At 45.8% G+C, this 25,231-nt stretch overlaps 2 protein-coding genes and 2 non-coding genes across 4 annotated transcripts; 1 reads left to right on the forward strand and 3 right to left on the reverse strand.

Annotated features, from left to right (window-relative positions):
- Positions 1-383: 383 nt before the first annotated feature.
- On the reverse strand, positions 384-455 carry Trnac-gca. The gene has a single exon. It is a non-coding gene; the product is annotated as a tRNA-Cys (tRNA).
- Positions 456-1,607: 1,152 nt separating this feature from the next.
- LOC106003079 (chromosome unknown open reading frame, human C17orf98) lies at positions 1,608-5,167 on the reverse strand. The gene is made up of 3 exons (XM_013037834.1): positions 4,961-5,167; positions 2,623-2,722; positions 1,608-1,768 (listed from the first exon to the last, which is right to left on the reverse strand). Exons 1-3 carry the CDS (start codon positions 5,165-5,167, stop codon positions 1,608-1,610), a joined length of 468 nt encoding a protein of 155 aa, XP_012893288.1.
- A 3,493-nt stretch (positions 5,168-8,660) lies between these two features.
- Rpl23 (ribosomal protein L23) lies at positions 8,661-13,352 on the reverse strand. Its single transcript, XM_013038109.1, has 5 exons — positions 13,257-13,352; positions 12,809-12,892; positions 12,379-12,507; positions 8,902-9,015; positions 8,661-8,798 (listed from the first exon to the last, which is right to left on the reverse strand). Exons 1-5 carry the CDS (start codon positions 13,267-13,269, stop codon positions 8,716-8,718), a joined length of 423 nt encoding a protein of 140 aa, XP_012893563.1. The 5' UTR covers positions 13,270-13,352; the 3' UTR covers positions 8,661-8,715.
- Positions 13,353-24,599: 11,247 nt separating this feature from the next.
- On the forward strand, positions 24,600-24,671 carry Trnac-gca. The gene has a single exon. It is a non-coding gene; the product is annotated as a tRNA-Cys (tRNA).
- The last annotated feature ends 560 nt before the right edge of the window (positions 24,672-25,231 follow it).

Here is a 25,231-nt window from a genome sequence, read left to right on the forward strand (position 1 = left end):
AGCCAAAAAAAAAAAAAAAGAAAAAATTAAAAAAAAAAAGAAAGAAGTTTCACCTTTAGTTCCACATATCAGATTGTCACTCTTGTGTTTACAGGTCTCAGCTGTAACTGTGAATTTAGCATTTTCTCAGGGAATTTTTTTTTGTGGCAGTACTAGTGTTTGAACTCAGGGTTTTGTTATTGGTATGTAGGTTCTCTACCACTTAAGTCACACCTCCAACCCAAGTTTATCCTAAGCCCAGCAGGGGCTTTCTTGGAAGGAAGTCCCTTGGAACATAGGAAGGACAAGTACTTCAGGACAAGAATGAATTCAAAGTTGTATTTTCTAGTACCTGGCAGCATTTATTCCTACTCCCATTTATAAAAGTTAAGAAACAGCTGGGAAGGGGGCACCTGGATTTGAACCAGGGACCTCTTGATCTGCAGTCAAATGCTCTACCCCTGAGCTATACCCCCACACCTTGCTATGTTTCTCTTCCTTGTCCACTTATGGTGACTCAATGTGACACAGTTCCGCCCACACTAATGCTCTGGCAAGCTTTGTGTTCTGAAGCCTCACCTTTGGCTAATCTCCTGGCTACAGATAAACTGGGTGGAGATACTTAAAAATGACATCCTGGAAACAGCTAATAAGCAGAGAATACTGTTAAATCTGTGTCACAATCCTTGGACTAAGAAACTCCTCTGTTATCATCTTGTTTATTCCCTTCCTTTTGATGGAGGGTAAAAAGAGAGCATTCATTTTTTTTGGATGGGGTTTAATGTATGAGGAAAATCAGAAAATTCTTCTCAGGGCAAGGGAGGTCCAATATGTTGGCCTACTGCCTGTTCCTGCCCTGTTTTTAGTTTTGCTACAGTTTCAATATGTAGCCTAGGCTTTCCTGGAACTTGCTAGGTAGCTAGACTGGCCTCAAATTTATGACCCTTTTGTCTTGGACTCCCAAGTGCCAGGATTACAGCACACCATCCTTCCTGTATTTACTCTGTGTTTGTGTTCCAGGGCTTGAATTCAGATCACAGCCTCTAGTTCTCCCTCTACCATTTGAGTTGTGCCTCTAGTCCAGCTTCTTTGCCAGCTAGTTGGAAACTGTTTCTTAGAATTGTCTGCCCAAGCTGGCTTTAAGATCCTCAGCTCTCATCCTCCTAGTGGCTAGGATTACAGGCATTAGCCACCAGTGCCCCACTTCCTCCTCTGTTCCTGATGGAAACAGTAGCCAGGCCCTTCTGATTCCTGCACAAGTGCTTTACTGAGAGTAAAAGTGTGGTGCATTAGTGTTAAGGATAGAATATTGGCTTAGAATGTGCAAGGCCCTGGATTTGATCTGTGATATTGCAAGGGAAAAGTGTGATTCCTTCTTATCACACCAGCCTAGGGGAAAAGAAAGGGCCCTTGTTAGCAAGGAGGACAAAGGAGTAGACCACAGAACCTTTTGTCCCTCTCCCCTCCTTTTCAGAGGTAAAGAAACCAGCCTGCCCCCTCCATCTACCTTAGGAAAGAAATAGCACACTTTAAGCACAAATAAAACGCTTTTGTTTTTTAATATAAAATAACTGACTTCATCTAAACATGTTTTAGAAATTCAGGTCAAGGGCTGTGAAGTGATGCAATCAGAAGAGAGGAAACTGAGTGACCTCTCCAAACACCGATGTGCGCTGCCGGAGGGCTGGTGTGTTCCTGCGGTAGCCAAACCTACCATTCATCCCTGTAGTAATCACCTTCAGGTCAGTATTGTAGTGATCGTGGCCGGTCACTTGCTGGAGGGAATGCCCTTGGGGAGAAAAGACAGAAACTGAGCCTGTAGGCAGCCTTCTCTCCTATGATAGGCTGGTGTGGAATGCCACATACAACCCCCCATTGCAGCCCAAATCTATAGTTGAATACTCACTCCTCAAGTTCCCCAGCTTCTTAATCAAAACCAAGGGCTGGTAGGTTCAGGAGACACAAGTTTCTTAGATGTTAACCCCGCCACAGGAATAGTTGCAAGATTGTGAATGATAATGTGCGGAGGCAGGAGAGGCCAGAAGCTTCTAGGCTTGGCTGAATTTGCCTGGTACCCAGGAGAGGTGAGACATTTTTACCTTCACCTCTAACCCATTTGGAGAAAATGGATGGCCGCATGCTGCAAGGGATCATGTGACTATCATGTGGCCAGAGGGTGGTGGAGGTGAGCTAAGAGGAGGGTTCACTCTGCCAGAAAATTCCTCACAACCTCCCCTTGCCTGTCAAACTGAGCTTGAAAAATGAGCAAGACACAGTGTGTTTAGGGTTGCAGTGACAGAATGGAATGTGGGATTTACAGAGAACAGATAGGAATTCCAATCTCAGTTCAACCCTCCCTAACAAATCACTATCATGCAACACAGCTGGTACCCCAGCTGCAACCTGGGAAGAGTGTGAAGGCAGGAAATTCTGGACACACATTCTTCAGGTGCTCAGGAATTGAGAGTTAGAAGCAGTGTGGCACCACTTGTTCATATACAAGAAGAAAAGCTGGAAGGATGCATCCCTGGCCTCTTCTCCTGCCAAACCAGACCTTTCTGGAGCCCAGTTTCTCTAAGCTGTGGGTAAACACTATTCTTCCTCAGAGTGTGACTGTGTGAGGCTGTAAGAGGTGGCACTTGCCTGCCCCTGCCCAATTTCTCCTGTTGAGGTATCTCTGTCCTTGCCCGAAAATGTGGAAATAATCTACTATCCAGCCGTCCCTTCCAGTGCCACCGTGATCCTGAGAAAGAGAAAGAAAATATAAAAGACTATCAGTCACCTTGCTCAGAGGGGCAGGGCACAAAGTATAACCAGCTATAGTAAAAACAATACACGTTATATGATTGTTATTATTGTATGGGGCTTAGAATTTAGCGCTTATCTCTGTTGCTTAAGGCTAGTACATTACTTTATGAGCTACAGCTCCACTTCTGGCTTTTGAATGGTTAATTGGAGATTAAGAATCTCATGGAATTTCCTACCCAGGGTGGCTTCAAAATGGGATTCTCATGGGCTGTGCAAGGTGGCTTAGTGGTAGAGTACTTGCCTTGCATGCATGAGACCCTGGGTTCGATTCCTCAGCACCACATAAGCAGAAAAAGCTGGAATTGGCACTGTGGCTCTAGTGGTAGAGCGTTAACCTTGAGCTGAAGAGCTGAGGGACAGCACCCAGGCCCAGAGTTCAGGCCCCATGACAGAAGAAGGAGAAGGAGAAGAAGAAATGGGATCCTTAGATCTTAGTCTCCTCCTAAGGAGCTAGGATTACAGGTGCAAGCCACCAGTGCCTAGTATTATTTTCCAGCTTTTTTTTTTTTGTCAGTCCTGAGGCTTGAACTCAGGGCCTGGGCAAGACACTGAGCTTCTTTTGTGTAAGGCTAGCATTCTACCACTTGAGCCACAGCACCACTTCTGGCTTTTTCTGTTTATGTGGTACTGAGGAATCGAACCCAGGACTTCATGCATGCTAGGCAAGCACTCTACCACTGAGCCACACTCCTAGCCCTATTTTCAAACTTTTAAATACAGCACAACAGGGGCTCGCACCTGTAATCGTAATTCCTTAAGAGGCTGAGATCTGAGGATCACTGTTCTAAGCCAGCCAGGGCAGAAAAGTCCAGGAGACTCATTTCCAACCAGCAAAATTCTGGAAGTGGAAGTGTGGCTCAAACACTAATGTGCCAGATGTGTGTGTGTGTGTGTTGAGACGGAGTCTTACACCTAGGGCCTAGGTGCTGTTAGGATTTTAAAAAAAGAGGTAGCCGAGTAAGAACAGCATCACGCACGTGGTATTCAGGTAAGGGGTAGGTCTATTCAGTAGACCTGCTGGGACCAGGCCAGGTTGGAACTCCATGCAGCTGGCAAAAGACCTGGGAAAAAGCTGGGAAAGAGAGCTGGGTAAGAGAGAAAACTGGGAAAGAGCTGAGAAGGAAAGAGCTGAGAAAGAGTGCTTGGGGGAGAGAGAAGAGAGAGCTGGGAGAGAGAGAGAGCTGGGAAACAGAGGAGAGAGCTGGGAAAGAGAGAGAAGAGCTAGAAAAGAGAGGAAAGAGCTAGAAAAGAGAGCATCTGGGCCTTATCTAGGATATGGGCAGAGAAAGGTGTGGCCACATCAAATTCAGATGTGACCTCTTTTAGGTGTGCCAGTTTTCTAGGTAAAGCAGGTACTGGGTGGAGACTTTGCTGTGAGGAGGGTGGTGTCTGCTCGCCATCCAGGAGCGGACCTTACAGGTGCTATTTACCCTTTCTCTACATTGTCAATGAAAACACAATTACTGCAAGTAAAAATGTGGGAAAGCTTGACTAGGTGACTGGTGACTGTAGTTACAGTTACTCAGGAGGCTGTGCCAGGCTACTTGAGCCCAGGAATTTTAGGCTAGCCTGGACAAAATATGGCAATCTCCAACTCTAAGTAAATAACAAATACTTGAAAATAGTCTTGGAGGAAAAATTGGGACTATCAGCCACATGAGCCAACAGCCTCAGAATCTCTGATTGGGGCATGCTCTACAGGGGAGGAGGAGCTTCAGGAGGAACTCGCAGAGCTGGGGCTAATGAGGAAAGTGGCTGCAAAACCCACCCCTGCCCTGCAACTCCGATGTCACAGGCCAAGAGGTGCCTACAACTGTCACTAAGACAATTCCCTTTGTCTGGCTTGCTGTGGGTTTTTTTTTTGTTGAGGATTTGCAGCGGAGAGGTCACTTCCCCGGCCGCGCCTGTGACATCACAGAGAGCCATGAAACCCAAGCCTGGCACAAAGCTGCTTTGAGCTCTACTCCTGGCCTGGCCCAAACCTGAGATGAAACAATCCTCATCAGCCCCTGCCAGAGCCCTCCTCCACTTTGTGGATTTCAACAACAGCTGCGGAGAGGGTGGGAGTCGGAGGGGGGTGAGTCCTTGGTGCTGAGGATGCTGGACACTCAGATTTGGGGAGGGTTGATAGGGGAGGCTGGAAACCCGGGGATCCGGGGAGATGCTCGCCTACCTGCTCAGTTTTCCGCAGGACAGGCGGGACCACGTGGCTCTGGAAGTAGCGGCGGGCGTGATAGTCCTGCTGCGCGTTGTAGGGTGGAATGGCAGACCACAGCTTGGGCCTGGTGAGACTGTAGCCCCGGGCGACTGTGCTCACAGCCACCCCATCCAAAATAAAGCCCTTCTCCAGTCGCAGAGGGCACTCGTACAAATTCGCCATCGCAGCCCCTGCAGCGTCGGGAAGACCTTTCCAGTGGGAAGGAGATGAAGCTCTTTTGCTCTGCGCAAAGGTTACAGGGCATCAGGGAACCCTACGACACAAACCCTATTGTTCTTCGCCGTTCTTCGGCTGGGTGGGGTCCGGGGGGGGGCATTGGGGAAGTTGCCCGCACACGCCCATACACTTTGCTTGGACCTGGAGGCTCCAATGTGGAGACTTGAATGTGGGCAGGTTGAGCATCCTTGGCCTGGCTTCCACTTTATCCTTGAAGAGCAGGGTAGGTGTCCACTGCCTCATGGCTTCATTAGGATCTCTCCAGTGCTAGTATCCATAATTAAACAGAAGAGTTCAGAGGGCATCTACTTACACTTCCCACCTTAAGAGTGAATAGTTTAAATGGGGCACCGGGGGCTCCCACTTGTATTGTGACTCAGACTGAAATCTGGAGGATGCGGGGTCCAACCCAGGTCCAGTGAAAAGTCAGGGGGCAATTTCCAAAATAATCGGCAAAAAGCTGGGCTCAAATGGCAGGATGCCTCCAGACCAGCAAGCTAATCCACTCAAGTAAGGAAGTAATCAAAGCTTAGAAAGCTGCCACCAGCACCGGTGGCCCACACCTGTAATTGTAGATACTCAGAGGCTGAGCTCTGAGGATCAAGGTTTGAAGTCAGTCTCAGCTTTATTGATGACAAAAAACAAAACAATTTCACTTAAGCTAGATCCAGGACCAAACTTCAGGACTCCTAACCACTAATCTGTACCCTTGCTCTCTTCACTCAAACTTCTGCTCATCCTTTATCATAATTTTGTCCTTAAGGTGTTATACAGAGGATATACCATTTGGTCAGGTAATCAGTATGTGGGTCTGTATATATTTCTTCCACCCAGGCTGGCTTTAAACAGTTATCCTCAGATTTCAGCATCCTGAGTAGCTAGGATTACAGGTGCAAGCCATTGTTGCCAAGCATGAACATACTTTTTTAGATGTCACCCCTTCCTTTGCTTTTCCTGATTTCCCTCATCCTTTTTTTTTTTTTTTTTTGGTCAGTTTTGAGGCTTGAACTCTGGGCCTGGGAGCTACCACTTGAGCCACAGTGCCACTTTCAGCTTTTTGTTTATGTTGTGCTGAGGAATTGAAGCCAGGGCCTCCAGTGAGCACTCTTACCACAGAGCCACCTTCCCAGTCCCCCTCATTCTTTTTTTTTTTTTTTGGTCCGGTCGTGGGGCCTGAACTCTGGGCCTGGGCGCTGTCCCTCAGCTCTTCAGCTCAAGGCTAGCGCTCTACCATTTGAACCACAGCGCCAGTTCCAGCTTTTTTCTTTTTGCTTATGTGGTGCTGGGAATCAAACCCAGGGCCTCATGCATGCAAGGCAAGCGCTCTACCACTGAGCCACCTTCCCAGCCCTCCCCCTCATTCTTTTAAAAAGAAAGCAGCTCAGTGGCAAAGCACTTGCCTTGCACGTGCAATGCCTTGGGTTCAACCACTAGTACCAAAAAAGAAAAGAAAAATAAAAACAGCTATACTGCTAAGCACTGAGAATGTGACTGGCTTAGTGGTAGAGTGCTTGCCTAGCATGCAAAGCTGTGGGTTCAATTCCTCAGCACCACATAAACAGAAAAAGCCAAAAGTGGCACTGTGGCCCAAGTGGCAGATTACTAGCCTTGAGCTTAGGGACAGTGCTCTGGCCCTGAACCTGAATCCATGCTCCAAGACTAGCAAACAAAACAAAACAACAAAAACAGCTTAAAAAAAAAAGTGGGGTGGGTGGGAAGGTGGCTCAGTGGTAGAGTGCTTTCCTTGCATGCATGAGGCCCTGGGTTCAATTCCTCAGCACCGCATAAGCAAAAAAAGCTGGAAGTGGTGCTGTGGCTCAAGTAGTAGAGCGCTAGCCTTGAGCTGAAGAGCTGAGGGTGAGCGCCCAGGCAGAGTTCAGGCCTCATGACCAACCAAAAACAAAACAACGAAGGCACAGAAGTGGCAATGTGGCTCCAGCAGACCACTCACTTTGAGCTGAAGAGCTCAGGGACAGCACCAGACCCAGAGATCAGGCCCCACGACCACCACCACTACCACCACCAAAGGAAGCCAGGCACCAGTGTAATCCTACTCAGGAGAGTGAGATCTATGGTGCTGACCCCATCAAACTACTGATCCAAAGTACAACTTCATTTCCCCATGATCAACTACTGAACTACCAACAATTGTAATACTTCTGGATATGATTATTAATGGTGAGCATCCATTCTGGTTATCAGGTTCTACACCTGGCATGCTGGCCGCCATTATTCCATTCCCTCATATATTCTCAAATTAGTTTGTAAGAATGTTATAACTACCACAAATATACAAAATACTGTGTATATGGTCATCCTGTCAGTCCAACTATCTCTAGCCAAGAACTGGTGGCTCTTACTTATCTGTTACCCTAATTACTTCAGGAGGGTGAGATCTGAGGATTGTGGCTGAAAACTACAAGTTGAATTCCGGTGCATGCATACACACCCATACCCACACCCACACAGGTGTCTCCCTTGTGGAAACATTGCATGGCAATTGTGTTAAAAGCTTGTAAACAATACTTTAGGGGAGGCGGGCTTCTACTCACATCCAAGCCCATGAGAGTATCTATGATCTATTACCTCTACCTTATCTCAAATTCTTATTTCATGGTAGGAAATTCTACAGGGTTCTCTGCCATTAAAGATACCTAATCTAGGGGCTGGGAAGCTGGCTCAGTGGTAGAATGCTTGCCTTGCATGCTTAAGGCCCTAGATTCGATTCCTCAGCACCACACAAGGAAAAAAAAAAAAAGCTTGAAGTGGCACTGTGGCTCAAGTGGTACAGTGCTAGCCTTGAGCTGAAGAGCTGAGGGACAGGATTCCCAGGCTGAGTTCAGTCCCCATGACCGGACAAAAAAAAAAAAAAAAGATACCTAATCTACAATTGAGGCATAAAACATTTTTTGTCAGTTGTGGGGCTTGGGCACTGTCCCTCAGCTCTTCAGCTCAAGGTTAGCATTCTGCCAGTTGAGCCACAGCGCCACTTCCAGCTTTTTCTGCTCATGTGGTGCTGAGGAATGGAACCCAGGGCCTCATGCATGGAAGGAAAGCACTCTACCAGAGCTACCTTCCCAGCCCCCATAAAACCAATTTTTACAGCAGAAACTAGAAATATATAAAATGAAAGTATGTAAGTTCTGTAAGCTAAAGGACCTTTTTTACTTTTACAAAAAAAATTATTAGTTGTAGGGCTTGAACTCTGGGCCTGGGCACTGTCAGTGAGCTCAAGGTGAGTGTTCTAGCACTTGGAGCCAGTGCCACTTCTGGTTTTCTGGTGGTTAATTGGAGATAAGTATCGTGAACTTTCCTGCCTGGGCTCACTTTGAACCCTTATCCTTAGGGGAGCACTCTACCAGCCACCTTCCCAGCTCTTTTCACAAATTTTTTACAGAAGGCAATGATTATAAGGTATGCCAAGAAAGGAGGGCAAACATTGAGCACAAATAATTTTTAATGGGTTATTAGATTTTTACAAATGCACTGAAGGATCATGCGATGCTGCCTGCATTAGACGCAATCCTGGGCCACAAGTCTGCACATTCCTTTGCAACAGGTCCTGTGATGGCTGAACCTGCATTAAAAACAGGGGGAAAAGGACAGGTGAGACTGCAAGTTCTTTGCTAAGCATCTCCCAAGCCCAGACAACCCTGCAAACAACTAAACAATGATTTTACCTTTCATCTCCCCTTTATTGTTCACTATGACACCTGCATTATCTTCAAAATAAAGGAACACACCATCTTTTCTCCTGTATGATTTTCGTTGTCGAATTACCACTGCCGGATGTACTAATGGGGCAAAAAAACAGCAGTCATTAAACCCAATTCCCAGCGTTCCACAAAAGGAAGCAATTTATTCCTCTGGGTAGAGGAATAAATCACCAACTTTTTTTTTCTTTTGGGTCTGGTCGTGGGGCCTGAACTCTGGGCCTGGGCGCTGTCCCTCAGCTCTTCAGCTCAAGGCCAGCACTCTACCACTTGAGACACAGTGCCACTTCTGGCTTTTTTTTCTTTTTGCTCATGTGGTGCTGAGGAATGTTCAATTCCCACCCCACCATTAACTTTTATTTCCTAACAACAGAGGACAGAAATAGCACAAACCCTGACACCCTTTAAAGTGCCACCTTTGGTGCTGGGAAGGTGGCTCAGTGGTAGAGTGCTTGCCTCACATGCATGAGGCCTGGATTCAATTCCTTAGCACTGCATAAACAGAAAAAGCTTCAAGTGGCACTGTGGCTCAAGTGGTAGAGTGCTTGCTTTGAGCTAAAAAGCTGAGGAACAGCCCCCAAGTCCAGAGTTAAAGCCCCACGACTGACCCCCGCCCCAAAAAAACACAAAGCACCACCTTTTGGCTTGCATGGACATTTTTTTTTCTCCTTTTGGTCAGTTATGAAACTCTGGGCCTGGGCACTGTCCTATGCTCCTCAGCTCAAGACTAGCATTCTTCATCTTAAGCCGTAGTGCCACTTCTGGTTTTCTGGTGGTTAACTGGAATCTCATAGACTTTCCTGCTGGGGCTGGCTTTGAACTTTTGGAAAGACTACTAATTTGTTAAATACTTTTTACATTTCCCTCACTTCATCTAGTAAGAGATTGCTACTGAGTAAGGAGATGTCAAATCATGTATAGGCCTTCAACTTCCCTTATCCAGGATCATTCACCCTCCATTCCTTGGCATGCTTTTTTATTCAGTCTAAGTCTTGTGTGTGGGTTTTTTTTTTTTTGCCAGTCCTGGGGCTTGAACGTAGGGCCTGGTCACTGTCCCTGAACTGCCTTTGCTCAAGGCTAGAATTCTACCACTTGAGTCACAGCACCACTTGCTGCCTTCTCTGTTTATGTGGCGCTGAGGTTGAAACCAGGGACTCACCCACGCTAAGCAAGCACTCTACCACCATGCCACATTCCCAGCCCTTTTTTTTTTTGGGGGGGGGGGGGAGGTCTGGTCACAGGGCCTGAACTCTGTCCCTCAGCTCTTCAGTTCAAGGCTAGTGCTCTACCACTTGGACCACAGCACCACTTCCAGCTTTTTTCTTTTTGCTTATGGGGTGCTAAGGAATCGAACCCAGGGCCTCATGCATGCAAGGCAAACACTCTACCACTGCACCACCTTCCCAGCCCCCCTTGTGTTTTTTTTTTACCTAGAACTGCAATCCTATTTATGTCTCCTGCAGAGTTTAGATGATAGAAACATGCCACCAATCCCAGTTACTGGCTGAGGCCTCTTTTGAGTGGGTTGGTCGTTAACCTCAATCTTGGTAATGTTTGCCTCCCGAAGTAACTGGGGTTACCAAAGTAAGACTGAGCATGGTCATGTTTTAGTAAAGGCAAAGCTTAGTACCCACGAGGAAACACCTTAACTATAGGGACAAGGATTTTGGTTACTTTACCTTTGAGGCCAAGTATCAGACAAATGTAATACTAAACCTCTTTTTATAAATCCTGGTATATATAAGGCCATCAGCCTAGAGTTTCAGTATTCCCCTCTTCACGCATAACTAAACTTAGCAAAAACAAGGATCAGCCTGGCTCCGGTGGCTCACACCTGTAATCCTAGCTACTCAGGAGGCTGAGATCTGAGGATCGCGGTTCAAAGCCAGCTCAGACAGGAAAGTCTATGAAACTCTTATCTCCAATAAACCACTGGAAAACGGGAAATGGCACTGTGGCTCAAGTGGTAGAGCACTCGCCTTGAGCTGAAGAGCGCAGGAACAGCGCCCAAGCCCAGAGTTCAAGCCCCATGACCTACCAGCAAAAGGAAAAAAAAATAAGATCAAAGACACAAGCAAAATTGGAAATTCACAGCTAAGATGAATACTTTGGTCTGTCCCACCACGGACAGAGATCAACAGTACATCCTACTGCCATCTCATCCAAATTAAGGGCCACATGTTCTGCTCTTCCCTGACAGCTCCCCAGGCTACTGACCAGATCCAAGGAGTGTTCTGAGAAGAGGAAAAAACCCAATACAGATTCATCCTTGACCCAACATATTGATAAATAACTAATCACAGTTAGAGCTACTAAGTCCGAGGATGACATTAAATGGGAACCAAAAGATGTATTTCTAACCAAAAGGTTAAGGAGTCCACTAGTTGTGAAGAGATCAAGCTCACACACAAGGAGCAATCCATCACATCTATAACATCTATGATAACATAGATGTCTAGGGCTTCTCTGGAAGAGCAAGGTATCCTAAAACAGACCTAAGTTAGCACAGCGACAAAGTTGAGGAACTGAAGTGCCTGTCAGGCAGCAGAGGAACTGCTGAGAACTGCCTAGTGGGAAAGAAATCCTTTGGGTCATATAGTCCATGATTAAGCCATGTGCAGTTAGTTCCCTTTTAACTTCTACTACCAAGACCTTGAACCAAACTTCTGACATCTAGTCTCATCTATAATGTAGCGCTGGCTTCCAAGTGTATCTCTGAAGAACATTATTCGATTCTCACTGCTCACTCTCTCTTTCCAGACAGTCCTGGGGCTTGAACTCAGGTTCTAGGCACCATCCTTTTGCCCAAAGCTAGCCCTCTATCACTTGAGCTATAGCCCACTTCTGGCCTTTTCTGTTTATGTGGTACTGAGAAATGGAACCCAGAGATTCATGCATGCTAGGCAAGCACCCTACCACTAAGCCACATTTCCAGCCCACCTGATGTTCTTTCTATGCTCACTGGTGGTGTCAGCAGAGTTTATCACAGCTCCTACAGGAAGACCCAGCCAGAGGCTCCATAAACTCATCCTTATATCACTTGACAATGTAACACAGTTAATTCCAGAACAGGAAACTTGGCTAATAGTGGCAAACAAACTCTGATTTCACCTGTTTTTTTTTTACTGTGTCACCTATTAAAAACATATATTCACTTAGTGCCACCTTATGTATTTAGACAGGCAATTAGTAATTAGAGAACTTCACACGGTGTGGTCCACAAGTGTCTGATGAACTGAGCTGTAATGTGTCAGGTTAAATACTCAGCTTGCAGAAAAAAAATGAAGTAGGAAAGGGTCGATGAGCACTCGGAAATGGTAGCAATATAAATTCTGGTCTAGTTTCTCAAAAGAAAAGCAAGCACTTGAAAACTGCAAAAAGAATATTTCCCATTTTCCAGTAAATGGAGAACCTGAAACCCAAGAGTTTCTCATGTCTACTCACCCTTCTTCCTTAGCTCTGGTTTGCCTTTCTTGACTGTAGCCATCACCATGTCACCCACACCAGCAGCAGGAAGTCTGTTCAGTCGTCCCTTGATCCCCTTCACAGAGATGATATACAGGTTTTTGGCTCCTATAAGATGTGAAAAAGCACCAGTTTTGCTGTGTTGGATTTCAAGTCCTAGACCAACTTCAGCTTTGTTTTGCACGCATAAAGCTAAAACAAAAACCTTTTGTTTCCCAAGCAGCTAAATCTCCACGGGGAAGTTTGTCACACCACCGATTGAAGCAAAACAACACAACACGCTGCCACTTCACCCAAAAGCGGTGTTTTTACTCTGCCCCTTCTTGACGGCTCAATAGGTCACTAGCAGAAGGCCCATTGAGTGCTTTTAAAAGGGGGAGGGAGGGTGGCAGGGATCTGCCAGACTCACCGGTGTTGTCGGCACAGTTTATCACAGCTCCTACGGGAAGACCCAGCGAAATCCGAAACTTCGCACCAGAAGAACCACCACGTCCTGCGGGTAGGAAAACGGGATGTGATCATTTGTCTACACTTATCTTGGCAAGGTGAAAGACCGCACAGACTCCACAAACTGGATCCAAACCAGCCCAGCTGCCACCCCACTACTATAGTACTAAGAGAGAAGACAGCTCACCCGGTTCAGCTTAAAGTCAGGCCCCGATCCTACCATCTTAACGTTCCCGCTCCACCCCCCCGCCACTTTCGGGACCCTTTCAGTGTTCTTGCTGTGCTCATGTTCTCCCTCTCAGGCCCAGAAGAGAGAAAGGAGCTCCTGACGCCCAGAACCGCAGCTCCCTAAGAGGCCCGAAGCCACAGCGCTTCAGATGGCGGAGGATTCTCCCGTGCAACAGTCTCACCTCGCTTGGACATCTTGGACGCCGGAAAAGGGCAGAAAGGAAGTAAGTACAAAGGATACTGGGATATGAAGGTAATGTCCCGCCCCCATTCATCACGTGACCGAGAGCTAGTTAAACCCGCGTCCTTCCTCAAGCGCAGCCTTATTACGTAGTCAGTCCTGGACGTCGTCTTGAGCTGTGGCTGCTACGAGTATCGCGAGAGGTTGAGGTTTGCGGAAGCACACGAGGCTCTCGGCGTCTCCTTACGGACGTGGCGAGGCATCGTGCGGCGTTTTCATTCCAGCTACTCTAGAGCTAGAGGTTGGCATCCCGCGGCCAGCGCGGGCAGACAGCCAGACCTCCCATCTCAACTCACAAGCCGTGTGTGCTACCGTGCAGAGGTAGGAAGGTGGCGTTCGCAGGCGGGCCTAGGCTAAATTTAACGCCAGACCTTGCCTGAAAAATAGGTAAAGCTGAGCCGGGCGCCTGTGGGTAAGATGACCCCTGTAATCCTGCCTGCTCGGAAACGGAGATCTGAGGATGGCAGTTCCAAGCCAGCCCGGCAAAAAAAAAAAAGCCCGTGAGACTCTTTACCTCCAATTAAGCACCAAAAAACTCAGAAGTGGTTCAAGTGGTAGTCAGGCCTGCCCTGAGTTCAAGCCCCAGAAACAGCGTCGAGAAACAACAACAAAAAGTTTTGTTAGCGAAATGAGTCCCTTCCCATAGCTTAGTCCACTCCTTTCCTTCTCCACAGTTTAGCATGCTCTCTTCCTAGGCAGCATTAAGCCCATGAAGTAAAGGCAGTAAATAATCAACTTCCAGCCCCCTTTATCTTGGGATGGCACTTCTCTGGGGCAGCTACCATGACATAAGGCAACAACTATTTGAAGAGCAGCCATAAATCCTAGTCTGACATGGAGCCAGGGTTTCCGCCTTCTAGCCCCTCCTAAACCTCCTGGGTTATATAGGTCAACCCAGACAATAGCCGGTGCTTTTTCTCACTTCTTTGTAAGAAGGGGTCTTGCCGGCCCCCCTTTCCCTGCAATAAACCTTTCTTTGTTTTCTGTACCTGGATGTCTGTGTGGTTCTCTGGCAAAGTGTATTAATCTTAATTTACTATCAAGTTTTATGTAGGGATTTCCTATGGAAAATAAGGTATAGGGTGGAGTTTTAAGTGGGTTCTAAATGGTCTCATTAGAATGAAGTACAATTGAGAAAGCACTACATTCAATGTGTGATTGGTACACCATCACCACCCCCCCCCCACTTCCAACACACACACCCAATTTCATTCTTCCACTGAAGCCTGCATTCATGTACATATTCAACACCTCCTTCATATCAGAGTCTGTCCAGGGCACATATTAGATTGCGTTTGGGAGCAGAGTAAAATAGATAAACATTGTGCCCCTGGAGTTTATTTTCTGCCTAGAGGGGGGTATTCAAGGCAGGTATTTGACCCCAAACAATAGGCACATTTTAAAACATTGTTAAGGGGTAAGGAGACACTGCAGCTCAAAATCAAATAGGGAAGTCATGCTTCTCCATCAAGCATGGCAAGGGCAGCAGTTCGGTAAATAAACTTCTCCTTTCTGAATAGCGCATGGTGGTCTCTTCATCGGCTACCTAATGAAACCTATTTAATATACCTTACATATGGTGCTGTGACTCAGATGGGGTTTTTGAGTTGGAAATGTTAGAATTTCCTTAACCACCCCTTTTCTGTGAACTGAACTGCCTTGAGACACCATGCGAGACTTTTCACCAGAACAATTGCTGGCCTTCACATCCAAGTCTACACCACTTCTCTACTCTGGTGAGTGGAACTACTCTCTATGGTTCTCTGTTGCTCAGTCTCTGTCCAGGCACCATGCCAGAGAGCTCCTACGGCCTTTAGCCAAAAGGCCAGTAACTTCCAAAGACGAGGACACTTGATTTTGGGGGCTTGGCCATTTTTCTCTAGAGTGCTCTGGGGGAAGTCGGGACGCCGCTTCTCCCTGGTCATCTCTCCTTCACTCACCAGACTGACTCTCCTACACATTTAATGGGGTGCTGCGAGTCACACCCAACCAAGGGGTTTCACCCTTTGAGATGCCTCCTGCGCTCCCTGGAAAGCCAGAACACTTAGATAGTTTTTGCCACTGCAATGGTAAATGGTCAGAAGTCTGTTTACTTTCAGGCTCTCTTTGCTGTCTCTCTGCCAATCATGTCTAACTTTCCCTATCTCTTCCTTTCTCTTTTCTACAACATTTTGGCTTGTACCCTGAAGAGTGCAACGCAGGCTGGGTCCCAGGGACCCCTCCTCTAGGTTCCCTCGCAAAGGCTAGCCATTCTAGGTTTGAAAATTGTGAGTTTCCATTTGTTTAGGTTTTCTTTGCGTTTTTTCAGAAATTCGCCATCTTGAGTTCGCCATCTGGCCACATGGTAGGTTAAGGATTAGGTCTCATCTGACTCTTAACCTTCCACCAAGCTTACTACTCCACCTATTCTGCAGCCTCCCTCATGAGAAACTCGCACTTGCGGCCTCCCTAGTGAGGTACACCCCGTCCTTTGTGGCCTCCCTGCGAGGGCCCCCCTCTAAGGCCTTTCCTGCAAACCCCCCCCTCCCCTGTGGGACCCCTCCTCTGCCTTTGTAGTGGGGGTGGAACCTGAAGCTTCATGTGTGATAGAACCCTTACTGTCAAAATCTTTACTCTTTCTAGCATTGACCAGGTGGCTAAAGCGCCATCTTGGCATCATGGGAGTTCAGCTGCTATTTCGTGCCAACTCAATTTCATACAGACCTCAACTTGATTCTGTGTGTGCACGCCTATACATGTATGTCTGTATCTGTGTAAACTTGTTATCTGGCATTGTAATCAAGTTATTTGGCTTAAATTATCTGATATTCCTGAAGTTTGTTCAGTTTGGATATGTAGTTCAGTGCTAGCCAGTCTACATGCAGTCCAAATCCAGTCCATCTCTTCCAACCTGGAAGACAGGCCTTACTCCTACCTAGACCATCCTGACTAACACCACCATGGTAAAAGTAAACTGGAGTGTTACTTGGCTCCATCACATCCAGCTGATTTCCTAGTGAAAGATTGCTTTGGATTTGTAAAAGCTAAGGCTCTTTCTGTAACTTTGGTTAACTTAAGCACTATTAGGTTTACCAGAAAGAAATCAATACTATATCTGCTAAAATTCTCATCATATCTAACAAGTTTTGTCACTTGAGCCACAGCACCTCTTCCAGCTTTTTTCTTTTTCTTTCTTTTTTTTGCTTTTGTGGTGCTGAGGAATCAAACCCAGGGCCTCAGGCATGCAAGGCAAGCGCTCTACCACTGAGCCACCTTCCCAGCCCCATCTTCCAGCTTTTTTCTTTTTGCTTATGTGGTACTGAGGAATCGAACCCAGGGCCTCATTCATGCATTCAAGGCAAGTGCTGTACCACTGAGCCACCTTCCCAGCCCCTCAATTTTTTTTTTTTTTGGTTGGTCATGGGGTTGAACTCAGAGCTTGTGTGCTGTCTCTGAGCTCTTTAGCTCAAGGTGAGCCACAGCGCCACTTGCAGCTTTCTGGTGGTTACTTATAGATAAGAGTCTCAGGGACTTTATTTCTTGGGCTGGCTTTAAACTGCTATCCTCAGATCTCAGGCTCCAAGTAGGCAGGATTATAGGCATCAGGCTCAGTAGTATGAGACTCTTATCTCCAATTAATGAGGAAACCAGAAGGGGCTGGGAATGTGGCTCAGTGGTAGTGTACTTGCCTAGCATGTGTGAAGTCCTGAGTTAGATTCCTCAGTACCACATAAACAGAAAAAGCCAGAAGTGGTGCTGTGGCTCAGCCTTGAGTGAAAGAAGCTCAGGTATAGTACCCAGGCTCTGAGTTCAAGCCCGAGGACTGGCAAAAACCAAACCAAAACAACAACAACAAAAAAAAACCCAGCAATCTAGTGGTGAAGCACTTACCTCTCTGGCTTCAGTCCCCAGCCCTGGAAGAAAAAGAAGTTATGGCATGGGGCGGACGGAGGAGATATGTAGTTATTGTAAAAAGACTTTCTGTGAGGGCTCCATACCATACTTGGCCAGACATAGACACAAAAGATGCTGCCGGGCTGGGAAAGTGGCTTAGTGGTAGAGTGCTTGCCTCCCAAGCATGAGGCCCTGGGTTCAATTCCTCAGCACCACATAAACAAAAAAAACCCCGGAGTGTCACCACTGTGGCTCAAGTGGTAGAGCACTAGCCTTGAGCTGAAGAGTTGAGGGACAGCACCCAGGCCCAGAGTTCAAGCCCCACAACCCCTCCTCCCCCCAAAGAAGTGCTCCTGGTGTTGTACAGCCATTTATTTGCATGTTAGCATGTTGCTTTGGATACTAGAATGTGAAGACAAGAGGAGGATGGGTCATCACTTTCCCTATTCCCAGGACATATCACAAATGTTGAAGAGGTAATTTCTCTGCTTTGTTTCCGTTGCTTTGATTTTTCCATGACATGACATCTATCTTTAAAAGAACACTACTAGGTCTGGGAAGGTGGCTCAGTGGTAGAGTGCTTGCCTCACATGCATGAGGCCCTGGGTTTGATTCCTCAGCACCACATAAACAGAAAAAGCTGGAAGTGGCGCTGTGGCTCAAGTGGCAGAGTACTAGCCTTGAGCTGAAGAGCTGAAGGACAGCACCCAGGCCCAGAGTTCCAGACCCACAACCAGCAAAAAAAAAAAAAAAAAAAGAACACTAATGGGGGACACCTGGATTTAAACCATAGACCTCTTGATCTGTAGTCAAATGATCTATCCCTGAACTATACTCTCTTTGCTGGGATGGCAGAGGGGCAGTTATAGCTTATAGTTCTGACTGACCAGATGTTACCTCTAGTGATGGCCAATAATTTGTTAAGGAAAAAAACTGATAGTTCTGCTGGGGAGATACTAAGGAACCAAGAGAAGAGTGTAGAGGTACCAGACGGTGGGTGAGGAGGAAGAAGTCCACTCTGATCCACTCCTGATATGAATAGTAGGAGACCTGTCTTCTATCACTATAGTCGTTTCTACAGGTATACAAGAATTTTTTTTGCTGGAAGGAGGGTGGGATGGGGGGGGGGAAGCTGATCATGGGGCTTGAACTTAGGGCCTGGACGCTGTTTCTGAACTCTTTTGCTCAAGGCTGGCACTGGCTCTATCATTTTGAGTCACAGTACCACTTTTGGCTTTTCTGAGTAGTTTATTGAAGATTACAGTTTCATAGTCTTTCCTGCCCAGGCTGGCTTTGAACCACAATCTTCAGATCTTAGCCTCTTGAGTAGCTAGTATTATAAGTGAGCCACTAGCACTGGGCTTTCAAAATTCTTTTTTTTTTTGGTTGGTTGTGGGACTTGAACTCTGGGCCTGGGCATTATCCCCTGGCTCTTCATCTCAAGGCTGGTGCTCTACCACTTGGGCCACAGAGCCACTTTTGGTTTTCTGGTGGTTAATTGGAGATAAGAGTCTCATGGACTTTCCTATCTGGGCTGACTCTGAACCATGATCCTTAGATCTCAGCCCCCTAAGTAGCTAGCTAGGATTACAGGCATGAGCCACTGGAGTCAAAAATTCTTTAGGTCTAGTTTCCATCTTTCCCATCTTCAGCCTCAATTGTGTTGAATACTAAGCTCACTACTTTGCTCACAGGAGGAAGTGATTCCCTTGTTCTTCCATATCTATTTTTAAATTATTATTATATATTTTTTTGCCAGCCCCGGGGCTTGAACTCAGGGCCTGGGTATGGTCCCTGAGCTTCTTTAGCTCAAGGCTAGCATGCTACCACTTGAACTACAATGCCACTTCTGGCATTTTCTTTTCTTTTTTTCTTTTTTTTGGTCAGTCGTGGGGCTTGAACTCTGGGCATGGGCACTGTCCCTCAGCTCTTCAGCTCAAGGCTAGTGCTCTACCATTTGAGCCACAGCACTACTTCCAGCTTTCTGAGTGGTTTATTGGATATAAGAGTCTCACAGACTTTCCTGCTTGGGCTGGCTTTGAACTGTGATCCTCAGATCTCAGCCTACAGGTGTGAGCCACCAGCACCCAGCACTTCTGGCGTTTTCTGTTTATGTGTTACTGAGGAATTGAACCTAGGGTTTCATGCTTGCTAGGCAAGCACTCTACCATTAAGCCACATTCCTAGCTCCCAATATTCTTTCTGCTCCTGGTCAGATGGTCCCCACTGTCTCCATTTTCTCCAGCATGATCAAGGACTTCCTTTTCCCTGGATCCTTCAAACATCAAGTTTCCTCTACACAAGAATATCTTCTCTCACATCCTTCCCTTTTTTTTTTTTTTTTTTTGTTGTTGTTGTTGGTCGTGGGGCTTGATCTGGGCCTGAGCTCTGTCCCTCAATTCTTCAGCTCAAGGCTAGTGCTTTAGCACTTGAGCTACAGCACCACTTCTGGTTTTCTGGTGGTTTATTGGAGATAAGAGTTTCACAGATTTTCTTCTCCGGGCTGGCTTTGAACTGTGATCCTTAGATCAGCCTCCTGAGTAGGTAGGATTACAAGCATGAGCCATCGGTGCCCAGCTCTTCCTTCCCTTCTTCCTTCCCTCCCTCCCTCCCTCCCTCCCTTCCTTCCTTCCTGCCTTTCTGCCTTCCTTCTCTTTCTTTTCAACTATAGAACTTTTGAACTCAGGGTCTGGGCACTGTCCCTGAGCACTTTCACTCAAGGCTAGCACTAAACCACTTTGAGCCACAGCATCACTTTGGATTTTTGAATGGTTAATTGGAGATAAGAGTCTCAATGGCTAGCTACTCAGGAGGCTGAGATCTGAGGATCACAGTTCAAAGCCAGCCCAGGCAGGAAAGACCGTGAGACTCTGATCTCCAATAAACCACCAGAAAGCCAGAAGTGGCGTGTGCTGTGGCAGAAGAGCGCAGGAACAGCGCCCAGGCCCAGAGTTCAAGCCCCACGACCGACAAAAAAAAAAAAAGCAAGAGTCTCTCACCGGGCGCTGGTGGCTCATGCCTGTAATCCTAGCTACTTCAGGAGGTTGAGATCTGAGGATCATGGTTTAAAGCCTGCCCAGGCAGGAAAGTCCTTGAGACTCTTATCTTCAATAAACCATTAGATAACCGGAAGTGGTGCTGTGGCTCAAATGGTAGAGCACTTGCCTTGGGCTGAAGAGCGCAGGGACAGCAGCACCCAAGCCCAGAGTTCAAGCCCCACAACCAACCAAAAAAAAAAAAGTCTCATGGGTACTTTTCTGCCCAGACTGGCTTTGAAGTGTGATCCTCAGATCTCAGCCTCCTGAGTAGCTAGAATTACAGGTGTGAGCCACTGGAGCCTGGCAAGAATATCTCTTTTTGCTATGATTGCCTATACATTTCTTCTTTTTTTTTTTTCTTTTTGCTTATGTGGTGCTTTTTGCTTATGTGGTGCTGAGGAATCGAACCCAAGGCCTCATGCATGCAAGGCAAGTGCTCTACCACTGAGCCACCTTCCCAGCCCCTACATTTCTTCTTTCTTGCAACTAAATTTTTTTTTACTGTTTTTAATTGAGATTAGTTGATTACACAAATTTTGCATATTTCACAGTATTATGGAATAGTGATACTTAGTTAAAGTCACAAACACATTTTAACCTTCACAAGGCAAATTGTCATTATCATGGTCTATAAAGTTTTTGAATTCTATGAGTTTTGACAATACGATTTCTTCCACATCAGGTGATATTTACATTTCTTTCCTTTTGCTTAGTGTACACTGTTCCCTTTTTCCCTCTCATTCCCTCCCTCCCATCACTGCCTTTGAGTTGCTTAGTTCATTTTCACCTATGTCCAGTGCAGCTGATAGTCCCCTCTTTTGTATGTTTTTCCATTTCCCTCTGATTCCGTGTCCTCCTTCTAGCTTCCCTCAGATGCACTCATACATATACCACATATGTGGTCAAGAACACGGATTCATTTAGCAATGATAGGACAAAATGAGTGGAAGTCCTTTGTTTCTCGAGTCCTGTTTACTTTCCTGTTTACATATCTCCTCTTGTTATAATCATCATCGTTATTATTTTGAAACAAAGTCTTCCAGGATGACCTCAAAGTCTCTCTCCTCTTGCCTCAGCCTTTTTCACTACCTAGGGAAGAGAGACAAGGAGAGAGGGAGAAAAGAAGAAAGGAAGCCCATGACTTTAATTTCTCTCATTATCAGTCACCTGTCTCAGAAGTTCTGCTGTTCTCCTCATGTCCACTGTTTGTGGATTTTTTTGGGGGGGGAGGGGCTTGAAATATGTATCGTCAAGCACACCAAGTTACTTGAGGGCAGGGATCATGCTGCTTTTTAAAAAAATTCTCCAAAGTATTGGTTGTAGTAAATTTAATTATGGGATTATACCTGCACCCAAGCATTGGAATGCTATTGAAGAAAAGTGCAACCAAGTTCTGCCTTGTGTGTCTCTACACCATTGCCTACATAGATTTACTTTCTTATTCTCCAAAATGACCATCACAGGATTTCTCCTGCCTTAAACCTGTGTTCTCACCTCTCCCCTCCCCCATTCAGCGAGCTAGAGAGCTTACCACTTACTTTTTGGAGAAAACAGAGTTAATCAGTTACATAGTTAGTACCTGACTCTGGGGGATCTGATTTGTAGCATCCAGGTGTTGCCTCCAGTGGTTGATAGTAACTTGGTATTATATGACAAACTGTCAGATTTCCTGGAATGACACTGAGTAACTAAGAGAATACTGCAGAAGGAGTAGGAGAAAGAAGTCAATTCTGACCTACACTTGAAGGTCCTGTTAGACTTGCCACTTTCCATGGCACAAATACTGTACTCCCACCTGCCAATTTCAAGCTAGAAACATGAAATTGACTGGCTTTAAAAAATCCTAACATTCAGTTGGATGCTGGTGGCTCAACCCTGTAATCCTAGCTACTCAGGCGGCTGAGATCTGAGGATCATAGTTTGAAGCCAGCCCAGGCAGAAAAGTCCCCATGAGATTCTTATCTCCAATAAACTACTTAGAAAAAGCTGGAAGTGGCACTGTAGCTCAAGTGGTAAGGTGCTGGCCTTGAACACAGAGACTCAGTGACAGCACTCAGACCTTGAGTTCAAGTCCCAGGATCAACAAAAAATACAAAAAACTCCTAACATTCAGATTGGAGACCTGGCTCAGATGGTAGAGTGCCAGCCAATGGATGAAAGTGTCAGATACTGAGTTTGAGTCTAGGTCATGGACAAAAAAGAAAAATCATAATATTCATACAATGGTTCTCAAAGCCACAAATGTAGTAAGCTTTTGAGATAACTAACCTCTTCCATCAGGTATCATCTATACACTGACAAGTCCCAGAATTCTTTCTAACCTAGATCTCTATCAAATGTGTCTGTCTGAGTGTAGCTTAGTAGAAGGTCTCTTGACTCTAATGAAGTTCAGGGGCTAAGTATCAGCTTTGCCAAGGCTAGCATATAATTTAAATCTATGAGATTGAAGACAGAAAGTTTACTCTTATGAAGTCTGCACAGTGTTTGTTTTGGTTGTACTAGGGCTTTGAACTCAGGGCCTACTACTTGAGCTATGTCCCCATCCCTTTTCTTTTTCAATTATCACCTCTTTGAATCCACCTACCTATCTACCTATGGTCTCCCTCCTCTCTGAATTACAGGTATGCACTGCTACACTCTGCTAAAAATCTTTTTTTTTTTTTTTTTTGGTGCCAGTCCTGGGGCTTGAACTCAGGGCCTGGGTTCTGTCCCTGAGTTCCTTTTGTTCAAGGCTAGTGCTCTACCACTATATAGCTCCACTTCTGTTTTTTGGTAGTTAGTAGAGATAACTCTCACAGTCTTTCCTGCTCAGGCTGGCTTTGAACTGGTATCCTCAGATTTCAGCCTCCTGAATAGCTAGGATTACAGGTGAGAGCCACTGGTGCTTGGCTCTAAGAATCTTTTTTTTTTTTTTTTGCTGGTTGTGGGGCTGGAACTCTAACTCTGGGCCTGGACACTGTCCCTCAGTCCTTTATCTCAAGGCTAGCATTTTACCACTTGAGCCACAGTGTCACTAACATTCTACCACTTGAGCCACAGTGCCACTTCTGGGTTTTTCTGCTTACGTGGTTCTGGGGAATGGAACCCAGAGCCTCATACATGCAAGGCAAGCACTCTACCATTGAGCCACCTTCTCAGCCCTAAGAATCTTTTTTGATTCATCCTTTTTTTCTTATCATGTCAAGCCATCCAATCCACAGCAGGCTTTGTGGCTCCCTTGCCACAGGTGACCTGAGTGCCTGAAGTCCTCTCCAGCTTGGCTCTTATGGTAGGGCTTATGAACCCTCTTGTGAATGTTATTTTCCATAAAAGCAACTTTGCAGGTGTGATTAAGTTAGAGATCTTGAGAAGGGGTAATTATCTTTGATTATAGCTCACAGTAATTATACCAGTCCTTGTAAAAGGAAGACAGGAGGTTAGAGGAGAGGTTTAAGGGATGGCAGCAGAAGGAAAAAGGACGCTGTGAAAGGAAACTTCTCATGGACTTTGCTGCCTGGGCTGGCTTTGAACTTCGATCCTCAAATCTCAGCCTCCTGAGGAGCTAGGATTACAGGCATGAGCCACCAACACCTGGCTAGATTTTAGTATTTATGTTATTTATTGTGAGGCTTGGTCTAGGGGCCTGGGTGTTGTCCATGAGCTCTTTTGCTCAAGGCTAGCCCTCTACCACTTCAAACCACAGTGTCACTTCCCTTAACAGATTTTTTTAAATGTACAATACAGTATTATTAACTACAAGCACAAAGTTATGTAGCAGGAATTTCCTTACCTTTGTGTAACAGATATCTCAGCATGCATCAGCAAGTCTCTGTTGCTAACTCCTCCCAGTTATTGGCATTCTATATTGTATTCTGTGAGTTTGAGTATTTTAGATACCTCATAGAATTGGAATCATGCTGTATTTGGCTTGCCTGGCTTATTTCAATTAGCATAATACTATCCTCAAGGTCCACTCATGATTGCAGATTGCAGGATTTCTTTCTTGAGGTAGTCTGAGTCCACACTTGACTCCCTGTAAATCTCCCCTATATAATTCTAGGTGATGATTTAGGCTTTCTACTTGCATATTCTGGAGGAAAGCTTCTTAGTGGGTGTATCTTTTCTCCAATATTTGTATCCAGAAGAGACTAGGGGTTAAGTTTTACAAGATATTATTTGGGGACTTGGAGTAAAACGTACGGGGTTGTAGATAATGAAATGAGCCTAGAAAATACTGGGATTTACATGTTTTCAGTTTTTTTTTAACATGTGCGATTGTATTGAAAAATTTAGTATAATCTAGCAAAAAGGTAGTCATTTTGGACAAATTACCAAGGTTCAGTACAAAAATGTGCAATCCATGTGTAACAATTTACCAAGCCTTTGCCAGCAGAGGGGGTATAGCTCAGTGGTAGAGCATTTGACTGCAGATCAAGAGGTCCCCGGTTCAAATCCGGGTGCCCCCTCTCAAGCTGTTACATTTTTCGCAGGCACTCAGATCTCAAGGTAATTTATCAGTGGTTTGTAAATACTTTGAAGATGTACTCCCTTCTTGAGTATTCCCACAACTCTGTGACCCGAAGCTCACTTGCTCTCCCTATTTGTACAGTGATTGTACTAAGTTCTTTTCACTGCTTTAATGTCAATTACAATTTTGTTTTGAGTGAAAAAAGTTAGAAGCCAGATGCTGGGGGTTCACTCCTGTAATCCTAGCTACTCAGGAAGCTGAGATTTGAGAATCTCAGTTCAAAGTCAATCGGGGCAGGAGAGTCCTTGAGACTCTTATGTCCAACAAACCATTCAGAATATGCTGGAAGTGGCACTGTGGCTCAAGTGGTAGAGTGGTAGCCTTGAGCAAAAAGAAGCTTAGGAGCAGTAAGGGTCCCAGTTTATTGTCTGACACAAAAGATTAAGAGGATGAATCCAGGTTCAGAAAACCTACATACTGCTGGGGGTAGGAGGGTGGGAAGTAGGAGATGGGAAGGGATGGGAAGGGGAAACAAAGGAAGAGGCAACAAAGCTTGAT

This window comes from Dipodomys ordii, unplaced genomic scaffold (assembly GCF_000151885.1).
Source record: "Dipodomys ordii isolate 6190 unplaced genomic scaffold, Dord_2.0 Scaffold7, whole genome shotgun sequence".
Taxonomy (NCBI): Eukaryota; Metazoa; Chordata; class Mammalia; order Rodentia; family Heteromyidae; genus Dipodomys; species Dipodomys ordii.